The 12735-nt window shown below is 36.5% G+C and overlaps 1 protein-coding gene across 2 annotated transcripts in view; it reads right to left on the bottom strand.

Moving 5' to 3' along the window:
- TFPI (tissue factor pathway inhibitor) overlaps positions 1–12735 on the bottom strand; it is a 33784-nt gene that overhangs the window by 12693 nt on the left and 8356 nt on the right. For both annotated transcript variants that reach the window (XM_080346882.1, XM_080346883.1), the window contains exon 3: positions 7739–7939. In XM_080346882.1, coding sequence (XP_080203008.1) covers positions 7739–7939 — 201 coding nt within the window. The remainder of the gene's footprint in view (positions 1–7738; positions 7940–12735) is intronic.

The raw sequence follows: 12735 nt of genomic DNA, 5'->3' as shown, positions 1-12735 counted from the left end.
ACAGCCCCCCTTAAGAAGATACTTATTTCCTATAGTGCATGCCAAGAGTAGTGGTTCAGTAGCAGAAGTATGTTACAGTTAGTTTCTATTGCTGATGGCTCTTCCTGCTTCAGCAGATACACACCTTCCAGAGACCTGCTCATAATACCTCAGTGTAACCCATGTAGCCTTCTTTGCAACATGAAATAAAAGGAAATTCAAAAGGAAGTACTGATTCTAACCTGCATTTCAATCCCACGCATTAGTCTCTCATGCCATGTTTCCCAGAAGGCCTCTCAGTAACACACCTAAAGGACATCACTGCAGCCCCTCTCTGTGACTTGATGTGGGAGACACAGCTGCTCTGCCCAGTTGGTGAGGCTGGGGGATACAGGAATGCTGTGACCCGTCCCAGCTTGGAGGCACCTAGTATCAAGACCTCAGACTGAAAATAATTCCTGCTGGAAAGTGGAGTTACTGCTGTGCCCTTCCCTGTTATGGAAGTGGTAACAGAAGATATTTGAGCCATCTGTATTCTTACCTTCCTGTAATTTGTAATTTTAATAAGGTCTCCCTGAATCACTGCTCTTTATAACAATCTCTTCACAGTCCAAAATTGAAAAGACTATTAGCAATTTATTCTCCACCCATATGCCAGAGAAAGTCTTTGTAATAATCCTTTTATAGTGACATACCTTCCATGGCTCCTATTTTAAGAGGTGCTGCTGATGACTAATAAGCTCGTAGTGTTAGCTATACTGCCCTTGTGTGCCATAATCCTACCAGTCTTTTATTTTTCTTCTGGAAACACGGCCTGTGCATATTTTCCAAGTAAATCTATTGTCACAGTACATTTTCCTTCCATCTCTGAGACAATGCAGCCAGCATCCTTAAAAACTCTTATTTAAAGACATAACATGCACTTCAGAGTGACATATCATTTGTTTGAACATCTTTTCAGTGCTTCCTATTAGTAGGAGGCTGTTCCTTCAGCATTTAAACCCATGACCTAAACCATGGACACTCATATAAGGCCATTTCACTAGTTTCACTCAACTGGCCCCCTTCAGGTCAAAATCAGCAACCATACTTTGACATATGACCTCTACTCTTCTGGCACAGAACAGGAAGAATTTATTGTGAGTTTATACAGACCTAGAATATTTTAATCTTACTATCATGTCAACAGTGGTTTTTTGCCTTCTGGTTTCACTCAAAAAGCCAAATCTACAGCTGAGTTAATTTCTTCTTTGAAAACAAACTGTAAATCTGACATTAGAATTGCTGTCATGTCCAGAACCTTTTATCAGTAAGTATTTTCCCATGCTAGAAGCTTAAGTAGCCTAAGATACATATTCATGGCTTTGAAAATTTGGATTTTTGTGCTAGTGAAAACATTTGTGATTCTACTCATTTCCAGTAAACAATGGAACATACAGGCAAACTCCTCTTAAAACTATTTTTTCTTCCCTGAAGTAGTAAGTATTGGGCACAAGAAACAAAAGATCAAGCTGATTTCTAGAAGACTTGAGTCAGAATTAGGCATCTTGAATCTGAGCCCTGTCTTAAAGAATCTTGGAGTGGCCAACCTGTAGTTTGGCTCTCTGAACTCTTTTGCACTGACTTTACTCACTTCTGGGAAATGCTCATTTCTGTCCTAGAGGGCATATTCATTTAGAAATTGTAAAAAGTTCTCATTTAAGGAGCCTGGCAATTTGCTCATGTCGGCTCATTCTTGCATTTGTGCTTAATATTGGAAAATCAGATACTTTGCCTATTCACGTTATTTCTTTTGAATTTGTATTAATATCACATAACTTTCCTTTAGCTTATTTTTAGTGATCTTGACCTTCACAGTCTTCACAGTGACAACTGCCTGAGCATATCTTACAATTTTTCTTTATTTTTAAGCATCTTCCTATCACTTATACTGTCTTTTCAATCTCATTTCTGCAGTTACTAAACAGTAATCTTCCTGCAGTAATAAATACTGAAAACATTAAATAAAATTAATATAACCATATACTATAAGACTACACAGACAGAGCCAGATTTAACAAACAGAACCTACAGATTTTTTTATTTTTTTTTTAATTTTTTAAACCGAGTTATATTGGCAAAAATGGGTTAACTTACTAGTTTACTTTGTTTCACGGCTGACAGTTAAGAGCATAGTATGTGTGCCACCAAATAATTTTATCCACTGTTATTCACTTGGGGAATACCGAAATAATGAGGCTTTATTGCTCCACTTCCTCATAGCAGATTCAACACTTGCAGATTCTTGGATCACTATTATGCATACACCAAATACTGTACTTGGGCTGAGTACCAAGATGTATACAATAAGCCAGTTCTCATTTTAAATAACTTTCAGTTTTATTCTATGGAATTATGCCAAATATGACAGTATAGGATGTGGTCCAGAAGATATGTTCCAGATTTTGATCCAGCATATATGTCAGAATCAAAATAACAGTATTAGTCAAAACAGCAACATCAGATTGAAGAAATAGTTTTGTAGAACTTACTCATAGCACCTGATCATGACTTTTGGACACTTTTCATTTCAAATTCTGTGTCTATCAATCCTGCCTTTTTCAGTTTAGACTTCTTTCTTAGCCTTTAAACTGGAATTTAAGACAAACACTCCAAATTACCAGGAAGTTGCATATTTTGGATGGGATACTGGAAGATGTAGTCCTGCAAACAACACTGCTCCAAGCATGGCAAAATGCTGTGGGTCCAGCTGAAACCCCAAACCAGTACCAAAAGCCAGACTAGTGTCAGAAAAATAATAGCTACCTTCATCCTCACATCACAGATCCCAGGTCTTTCTGACACTGAATGCTAGTCAAGAAAAATAACTTTCAATTTTTTATCTTGAAAGTTTGTATTCATTAAACTTTGTGAAGGCACAACTGGAAACAGATTAATCACACTTTTCTAAACAGAACAGTGTAGAAATGAAGAAAACGCCTGTTAAGGAAGGTTGTTCTCTTTGACTGACACTGCTAACATTCATTTTTTAAACTTTTATGTGTGTATTAAGTTTGGAGTTCAGCTACAAGTTTCATTAATTTCTGTGCTGAAAATTTAATAAATATGGAAAGAAACTTTCAAGCTGATTGTTCCTAGGGGGAAAAAAAAAAAAAAAAAAAAAAGGTTAAATCCCTGATAAAAACTTATGGCTCCCCAAAACCATATGACAAAGGCAGAATTTAAGTCTAGAAAGTCCATCTGTCAGATAAACAGAAAATTACTATGCAAACTATTAATGCCACGATTTGGATAATTTTTAACTCTTTAAATTTGTCTTGAATGCTCACAAAAACATCATAATTCAATTCTGATAGACAAACACCTTCTGGATAACCATTCAGAATAAGTCATACTCAAAAATCTGCCCAGGGTGGGTTAAGTAAAGACATCATCTTCTTTAACCATAAACCTTTACAGGGGTGATGATTAGCAAATGCTAAGTTTAAGGTTTAAGTCTTTGACATCCAATTTGATGGGAGGCAACCTTCAGCCCAAGCTGGAAGCAACAGTAATTCCTGCCTTTTAAGTCTCAAGCACTACATCCCTACTTTCTTTCCTAACAACCACTAAAACTGGCATATACTGGTTGTACAGAGATATCAGAAATGTCACTTAGCCCTTGATACATGAAATCTGTTACTGATTATATGCTGTACTATAACCAGCACAAGGCTATTTGCTCTCCTTAAATATTCTAAGGATCAGTTCCTGAACAGGATAAACAGCTAGAACTTTGGGTAGGATAATTTGTGGAAATGTACAAAATATCAGAGGTAGAAAAGAGCAAAAGGTCATTCTTATGTTAGTTTTGTATACTGGTTAAGCACAGCCCCGATCTTCCATTCCTCTGTAATGAATTTCTGCATTGTTTAATTTTCTACCAAGAACTGTCATCTGCTCATATCCAGTAGTTTCTTATGAAGGTTTAAAATAATATTACCTGAATTCTACCTTACTTTTTAATCTATTGTTTTTTACTCAGGTATGACAAATTCAAAACACAAATAGCGTAGTTTGGAGAAAGAACAATATTGTAAACCGCTTTTATCCTAACTGATTTCTAAATACAAATACAGGTACACAAGTATACGAGCCTCAAAATAGTAATCTGCACTTCTAGTATTATCTGAGACTGTAAAATGAGAAGAAATTGAATCACTGATGTAAAGGTCCTTTCCCTTCTCAGCCAGTTCAGGAAGACTTGCCATAAGACCCAATTCAGATCCAAGTAGGACAGAGTTTCATTGACTTTATGCATGTTTGCATGTAGGGTGATATGTTTACATTCAGGAAAATGCTTCTCTCTTTGTCGCCACTTTTTTTTTCACTTTAAATGCTTGATTATGTCATGCAGTAACTAAGGAATTACAGTTTCCACCTAATTTTTCCTCGCCGGGGTGTCATTTGAAGATACACCTTATTTTAATATAATTAGCACTACATTTACCCATATATGACTCCGGCAATCAGAGTGAGTAAAATGCACTGAAAAACTGCCACTCGCTTAAAGATTGGAGTGATCTGATCTTTTTCGCTTTGACAAGTTGTTAGTGAAATTTTGTAGTGTTGTTTTTTTATCCTGATAGTTTTATAAGCATACAATTGTTTGAAAGCAAAACATAATTGACTAGAAAAACAACTGAAATCTGCTTTCATTCTAAAATGTAAGATTCTTTTTTTTTTTTTTCTTTCTTCTGAGTGGATTGTATGTCATATGCCAGGTACAATAACAGAAATGCTTGCTGGTGCCAGCAGATCAGCAAGTAGGTGTCAATGCTAAATAATGCTTTGACTGAATATTTAGTGAGTAAATAAAATGTATGCGATGTCCTCACTGGAAAGATCAGAGGGATCAAGACCAGGGATGTCTGTTAGGAAGGATGGGTTTTCCTTCTGTTGGCTGTTCTGATATTTTCTCACTAGTGAAACTCTCTGCTTGTGTATAACACATCAGGTTAAACTTTTCTATTATTTAAACATATAGTCCTACTGAGGCCTTATTCCACTCACCCACACTACTCTGGCTCACTTGTGTAGGTAAGAAAGCAACTCTGCTTTACTCTGTAAATCCTAAAGATCATTAGAACTGTCATGCTAGAAACATATAATATACTTATATTTGGAACCGTCATATTAGAAATGTATAATAAATGTAAATACTCATTCTTTCCCTTGCTGTGCCTGGATTGGATACAGAGGGAGAAAAGTCTGAGTCAAAGAACTGAATTACAGATTTAAGAAATTCGCAAAGCCTATGCTGGACAATGATGTGTTATTGTTGCCTTGGTTTGTGTTCAAACAAATTGTTTTACTACCTAAATGCATCTGCAAGGAAACATCAGCTACCTTTACAAGTAGCTGAAAACTAGTACAAGGAAATACAGAACCTGCAATGAATGGGAAGGTAATAAATTGCTTATTTACAGTACCTGGCTTGTTGGTACAATCAGTTAATGTCTTCAGATTCTGAGGATTACAAGCATTGTAATTAAAAAACATTATTAAAGTATTACTTAGGATAATGTGAACACCAGCTCTAGCCATTACCCTGATAATGGGATGGGAGACAGATACTTTGGTGTCTAGAATAAATTTAGTGACACAATTCATAGTAATTTTTATCAGGAAATACAGATAAGTTGTCAAACAGATCACATAACAGATTTAAGTCCTAATCTAAATACTATGTAGATGTGAATTATGGAAGGGATAGGAGATGGGTAACAGAGACATTTATATTTATTACAGACAACACATGATGCTATATATCAGGTTGTCTTACATACGTAGACTGTTTGGGTCACAAAACCCAAAACCAAGCTTCTGAAATCAGTTTTCTCATCTGAAATGTCTGGAAGTATTTTTGGTAACATATACTAACTTGATATGCTTCAAAGCGACCTAAGCTAATCCTACAAGGTGCAAATCTATATCCTGCAAACCAGGTCAGTGCCTATAGCACGCTAGCAGATTTCCAGTTTTACAGAAAGGCTCAGGGCTAGAATAAATTACGAAAATAGGGCAAACAAAGTAACAGCTACCAAGATCTGCATAGCAGTAAAGTGTTACCAGGGCACATCTCTAATAGGCAGGAGAGAAAACCAATTTTCATCGGACTGTGTTGCCCATCCTCAGAAAAACATATAAACTATTCTTTACTGGAGGATTGCCCAGCATCACTGCCTTGAGCTCAGTAACAATGACATATTTTGCTGCTGGGCAAGGTGCACATTGCTGAAAAGTATCTTCACAGAATCACAGACTGTTAGGGACTGGAAGGGACCCTGAAAGATCATTTAGTCCAATCCCCCTGCTGGAGAAGGAACACCCAGATGAGGTAACACATGAAGGCGTCCAGGCGGATTTTGAATGTCTCCAGAGTAGGAGACTCCACAACCCCTCTGGGCAGCCTGTTCCAGTGTTCTGATACCCTCACTGAGAAGAAGTTTCTTCTCAAACGTAAGTGGCACCTCTTGTGTTCCAATTTGAACCCATTACCCCTTGTCCTACCACTGGTTGTCACCGAGAAGAGCCTGGCTCCATCCTCATGACACTCTCCTCTTCTCCAAGCTAAAGAGACCCAGCTCCCTCAGCATTTCCTCATAAGGGAGATGCTCCACTCCCTTAATCATTTTCGTTGCCCTTCTATTGAGAATGAATCCTTCTACCTTACCTCAAAGTCCAAATAAATGAACAGCCAATATGTGAATTCACTTGGGAAAACCTAACATAGTTGGTATACTACGTGGGGGTCATTACACACCTTTGAAGAGTTTTTTATTCTGGATTTTTCCTTCCATTTCTATTGTTTCCCCTCAGTGCCTTCCTCCTTATCACTTCCTCTTTACACAGCCAGACAGATTCCATCCACTTTGCATGAAAGAAAGATCCACACTAGGTATCCAGAGGTAGTTGCCTGTAAGGCTTGAATTCCTTCAGTCTCTAAAAATACGAACTTGTGAAATTTCTAGCTTCACTGGCATTAGCTTCCAGTTTAAAGAATCATACACTCCTGTGAGGAAGAGTTACTTTCACAAGGCTGAATGCCTTAGTCAATTATAAGGATCATTTTTAATAGCAAAAACAGCATTCACAAGGCACCTTCCGTGTATTCTGCTGCCTATCCTATTTTGGATCTCATTTTCCTCTTTCTAACGAGTAATTGATGAAGTTTCAACAAAACAGATCTTTTATCACACACAGCCATAACTGAGATATTTAATTATAATTATTTACTACTATAGTTTTAATTATGTTTAATCATAGCGGATATCCAATATTTTGGACAACTTGTATCCACTTCTCAAATGGAAGAGAAATCCAGGATCAAAGTTGGGCTGGATACTCTGAAAGCAATCAGGAATATCTGTACTGCCCATCAGTTTAGCCCAGCCTCAAAATCAATCTCACTTTAAGAACTCATTCCAAACAGGGCTCTGGCTAGAAAAATGAGCTTTCTTGCATTGGTTTCTCTGTTCCAGAGGTCCACTAAAAAAAGTCACACCTTTCTGAATCTTGAGTGTTTGCTTGCACAATGTAAAATAATTCAGATGACTACAACATCATTTAATACTTGGGAACATAATTAAAGGCATCACACTACTGTATTAATAGGAACTGAAGAGGGCCTCTACTTCCAAAATTCACATGGTTTGTGAATAAGAAATAACAGATGTAAAAGAAAAACTGATAGGAAGATGAGAGAATGGGTACTGGCCTGTTACCACACACGTCTTCTCACATTCTTCCAGTGTTAGAAAGTTGTTTTCATTGCCATGGCATCCACCATATTCAAATATTTCACACTCACGGCTTTGAATATTGAAGTAATAGCGCATGTGGATTGCTTTGCATGGACCTTCATCTGCTTTCATAGCACAGACTGAATGTCCTAGTTTCAGTGGTGGAAAAGCAGCACCTGTAATAAAGAGAAGCAGAATAACTGTTGTTAAGTTAGTTTGCTTTATTGCACAGCATAACTTCAAATGAGATTGCTTGTACTTTCTGCTAGAGAGGCACGACATAATATCTGGCCATAGAACTCTGAACACGCTAAACACAGATGTGAAAAGAAACCATTATCTGTATTGGAGCACAAATTCCACTCTATCAAACCAAGTGTGTGGTTTCAATTTTCAACCAAAACAGTTCATATTATAAACTTTAACCCCTCATCATAAATCTCTAAATTGCTATAGATAGTGTGTTAGTCACAGAAGCTAGTGAATAATTCGGAACAACAAATACATTGAGAAAATCCTAGCAGCTCCCAAAGACAGAGTGACTACCCTTGCATAAAAAAAAGCAGAATGAGGGTTCTTGGTGCTCTCTTCCATACATTTCTAATAGTGACCACAGCTCATAAAGACGTATAGTGAACTGCATGGGATGAACTAAGCAAAACAGCCCTGCAGAGGGCAGCATTCCCCTAACAGATTACACTTTACTGGTACATAAACCCATCCAGTACAACTGAAAGGTCGTCATTCTGTCTTATTTTCTTTAATCTCACTGTTCTTGCATTAGAGCTTTCAAGAGCTAAGAAGTACAAAATTAGAAACTTAAGGTGAAAAGAAACTGCATATTTTCAAATCGTGTCATTTTTATGTCTTTCAACATACATTATTAGGTCAAGGAATGTTTTTTAAAAAGGTCAAATATATTGTAAAGGAGAGTATTATCAAAGTTTCACACTGTCAGTGTCTATAAGGAAATTCTGACTCATGATCTGGTTTGTGATACTGTACCCTTATCAATATATGGTTTAATATCTTTTCCTGTTTTGCTTTTCCAAGGAAATATTTTACCCTAGAGGATTCTGAAAGCTTTACTAAGCTTGTATGCTTGCAATAGCAGCCAGAAGAACAGACCTGAATTTTTTAATTCATTCTCAGCTATTCAGAACACTGATGTCTCTTAACACATATATGCAAAAGTATCTATCAGTACTCTCTGCAGTGGCCCAGGAAAGAGAGGAGAAAAAACCAAACCAAACCAACCAAAACCCCAAACAAACTCAAACAAAAAACCACTCCCCTCCCAAAAAAACCAACATGAGGACAAGAGTCTACGTGATCATTGCATGGCTTCCTACCAATAACTAAATTAAGTTTCCAGTTTTGATTAAAGGAACCCAAAAAAATCAGGATGTATGACATGGTAAAACGGAAATTGTGGATATCTAACTTTAACATATAAATTTAGCTTTATTATATTATATAATCTTTAAATGAAATGCACAGCTGAGATAAATCCTCATAAATACTGAGGTCAATGAAAGCTTACTATTTTTTTTCTATTTGAGCCATTTATAACTATTAAACCTACAGGAAAGAAACACTTTTCAGCAATAAAATCTTATAGAATTTAAATTCTTGAAAAACTAATAACCTTTATTACATAATTATCATCAATACAAAAATTGTAGCACATAAGTAGATATGCCAAAAATGGACAACTTGGTGTTAAAATACAGATTGAGATGACTAATTTCAAAATCCTCATTAAATATTCAGTCCCTAAAATAGTCTGTGACTGTTTCCTCATTAGTGAAATTAGACTTACAGATTTTAAAGTTAGGAAAATAGATTTAAAATTATTGAAAACTGTCTAATAGGAAATGTGGATGAATTAAAGGAAACATTTTAAAAATATGTTAGATTCAGGCAATTTCCTATATTGCTTAGCTTGACAAACACATTTCTGAATTTTGTTTCTTGCCAGTTTCCTTATCTGGGTCTTCCTCTGTTTATGAAGAATTAGGATTTAGAAGTCACAAGTGATTCCAAGTCGGACCTCAAAGGTCTGAGGTTCTCTAACAGTTTTGGGAATCCTTTGGAAGGGAATTAAAAAGGCTCAACTTGAAAAGCTAAGAGGATATTGCATTGCAAAATGAAACTTTGGAATTCCCCCACTTAGTAATAGGGAAAAAATGCCTTTGAAACATCAAAGTATTCAGTAACTTTTGGACTAACCCCTGAAATGGTAAAATCAAACATTCAGAGCTCCACTGAAACTGATCCAACGCAAATGCAGCTGGGGTGAGGCCTGGCCGCTGCTTTATGAACATGTTATTTTCTTGGCACACAAGAAATGAGATGTCCTACATGACCTGAGTCAGTGACCTAGTTCAGTCTAGAAGAGGTTATGAGAACTTACTAGGTTTCCTAACTACCGGAATTTCAGACATGGGGTTATGTCAGCTCATTTTGCTTGCTACATTATGCCACACCAGTGTTGTGGGCTATCCACACAGAAATAGTCTGCAACCATAGTTGCAAAACTACACAAAGATGAGGAACAAATGGCTTTAGTAGAGTTTCTCTTATGAACTTTATAGTCTCAATTCTTAGCCTATTTCCACTCAAACCCACAAACTAAATCATTGTTTTGCTTACCTCCTAAGGGCATTCTTCTGCAGTCACAGTGACACCGAACCTTGACAGATGTATAGACATCTGCTGCAAATATAATGACTGTGTCACACTTTTTGGCAATCAGACATTTATCTTCTTAGGAGTGCCAGCAAGTTACCATACTTCGACTAAAATCTGTACCCTGTAAAACCCCCAGGGCTAAACCCTCTAACTCTGAACAAGAACCAAGTGATTCTGAAGAAAGGAGTCTCACAGGGATTCATGGGAATTGAATCATTCTTGTGTCTGGTAACAGTGAAAGAATTCTTCCCCATTATCTTACACCTGGGAACACTTAACTCACACAGATGATATTAAATTAGCTTTCCTTCTCAGATGAGAAGGCAAACATGAGTGTTTGGCCAGCAATCTGCACAGATACAAATCTGCCTATACTCGCTTCATATGTGGAATATACCTTGAGAAAACTATTTCTTAGTATAAGGCCTCCTCCTCTGCTCTTAAACACTGGAACAGTTTGCTGCTACTAGATTTTAGGTCCTGTGTGAAGATCAGAGGATGTGACATTTAGGGAATATGTCTGCCAGGAAGGTCAGTGAATGCTTTTCAATGGAAATGCAGGAAGCCAAAACTGGAAAGAATTTTAATGAAGTAAAATTCCTAGCAACCTGAACCAGGCATTTCCAGGATTTCACTACGCTTCTTGCAAGACAGGCCTTTTTTTGCAATATACAATATACAGCCTAAATAATCCTTGTTACATATTAAATAATTTTGTACTTCCTTCAGTGCATAGATAGAAAATTTAAAACCATTTAGTCTTTCTTTTGGAAGTCTTTTGTCTCATCTTAATTACCTCTATGCTAAACTCTGTTCTTCCAATCTTTTTGTTGGTCCTGCTTTCTAACCCTCTTACAACTCTCCATTGGATCTTTTCCTATTAGTCTGGATTACTGTTAAAGTGTGATGCCCAGAGCTGAACACAACTGTCTACCTGAGGCATTACTGGTGCTAAAGAGAGAAGAATAATTATCCATTATTTTTTGGTGTTGGTTTTGTTATTGTTGTTTGGTGATGGGGTTTTTTGTTTGTTTGCTTTGTTTTCTTTCAATATATCACATAATTACTTGCCTTTTTTTTTTTTTTTTTTTACAAGAACAATGCATTTTTTTTTTTTTTTAATGCTCTGTAACTTCCACTTACTTTCCAGCAAATATAACGTTCCTATACAGGTGTTCCAACAATTATTTTCCATGTTGTATTTATAAATGCATTGACGCTCCTCCTAAGTACAGCATGCTGCATTTGTAATTTTAAAAAGAAAATTAGTTTAATTCTCCAGATTGGAGCTGGCTCTGTTGGATATTTATTACTTATTCAGGCTTCTGGTCCAAATAAACTTATAAAATCTATAGAATTATAGGACTGTACTACCCTAGAACAAGAAAATTGAGTTTGTTTTGCTAGAAATACATTAAGTAATGGTTACAGCTGATGCTCACCATCACACAAAAGTGATTACTTAACATACTAAAAACAAATTAAAGCAAAGCCAAGCCTCCTCTCCTTCTCTGCCCTCCCTCAAATTTTTAACTTAATTACTTCATTATGTCAGCTACATATGTTTTCATAATAGAAGGCACCAAGTTTTTGCAGCTCTGTCTTTACAGTCTTTCTGCTTTATAGTCTGTGGTAAGTGCAAAGTAATGCTGATGAAATGGCTCACAATAAGTATGAGTTCTGTGCAGATATCTTACGTCACTACCTCCTTCCTTTTTCCTTCAGTCTTCCTACTTTCAGCAACTGTCAGAAACAGGATGCCAGCCAAGGCTATTCCTAAACAGCACAGCCATTCTTGCATTTATATTCATCCACATGACAATTTTTGCAACTCGAGACATGGCTGTTTAGCCTATGAACAGCTACTATCATATCAGGTAGCACGCAGCAACATCCCTGTGAGAGCTCTCATCAACACAAAGCACTGTCACTACTTTACTAGTAAGCAATATATTACAAAACCAGAAGCGGTGAATAATGTTTCTAATCCTCTTGCATGAATACAAGTAAAAAAAGAATACCTTTTCCCCTGACAATTTGGCATAATAAGACTCTAACTTGACTTTCAGACTCTGAAGAACACATCGGCAGGGCTTAAAAATACATCCTTTTAATTAGACACTGAACCGATGTGTGTATTATACCTATGACACAATAAATAAGGCAGACAACAATATTATTGCACAGCTGTTTTTCACAACAGAACTATATAAATAAAATTGGATCAGAAAAATTTCTGACTTTTCATGTAAAATAATTTCTGGTTTTGTTTACTTAG

Source organism: Nesoenas mayeri (assembly GCF_963082525.1).
Source record: "Nesoenas mayeri genome assembly, chromosome: 6".
In the NCBI taxonomy this organism is placed as follows: Eukaryota; Metazoa; Chordata; class Aves; order Columbiformes; family Columbidae; genus Nesoenas; species Nesoenas mayeri.
This window is presented reverse-complemented; position numbering and strand designations above follow the sequence as displayed.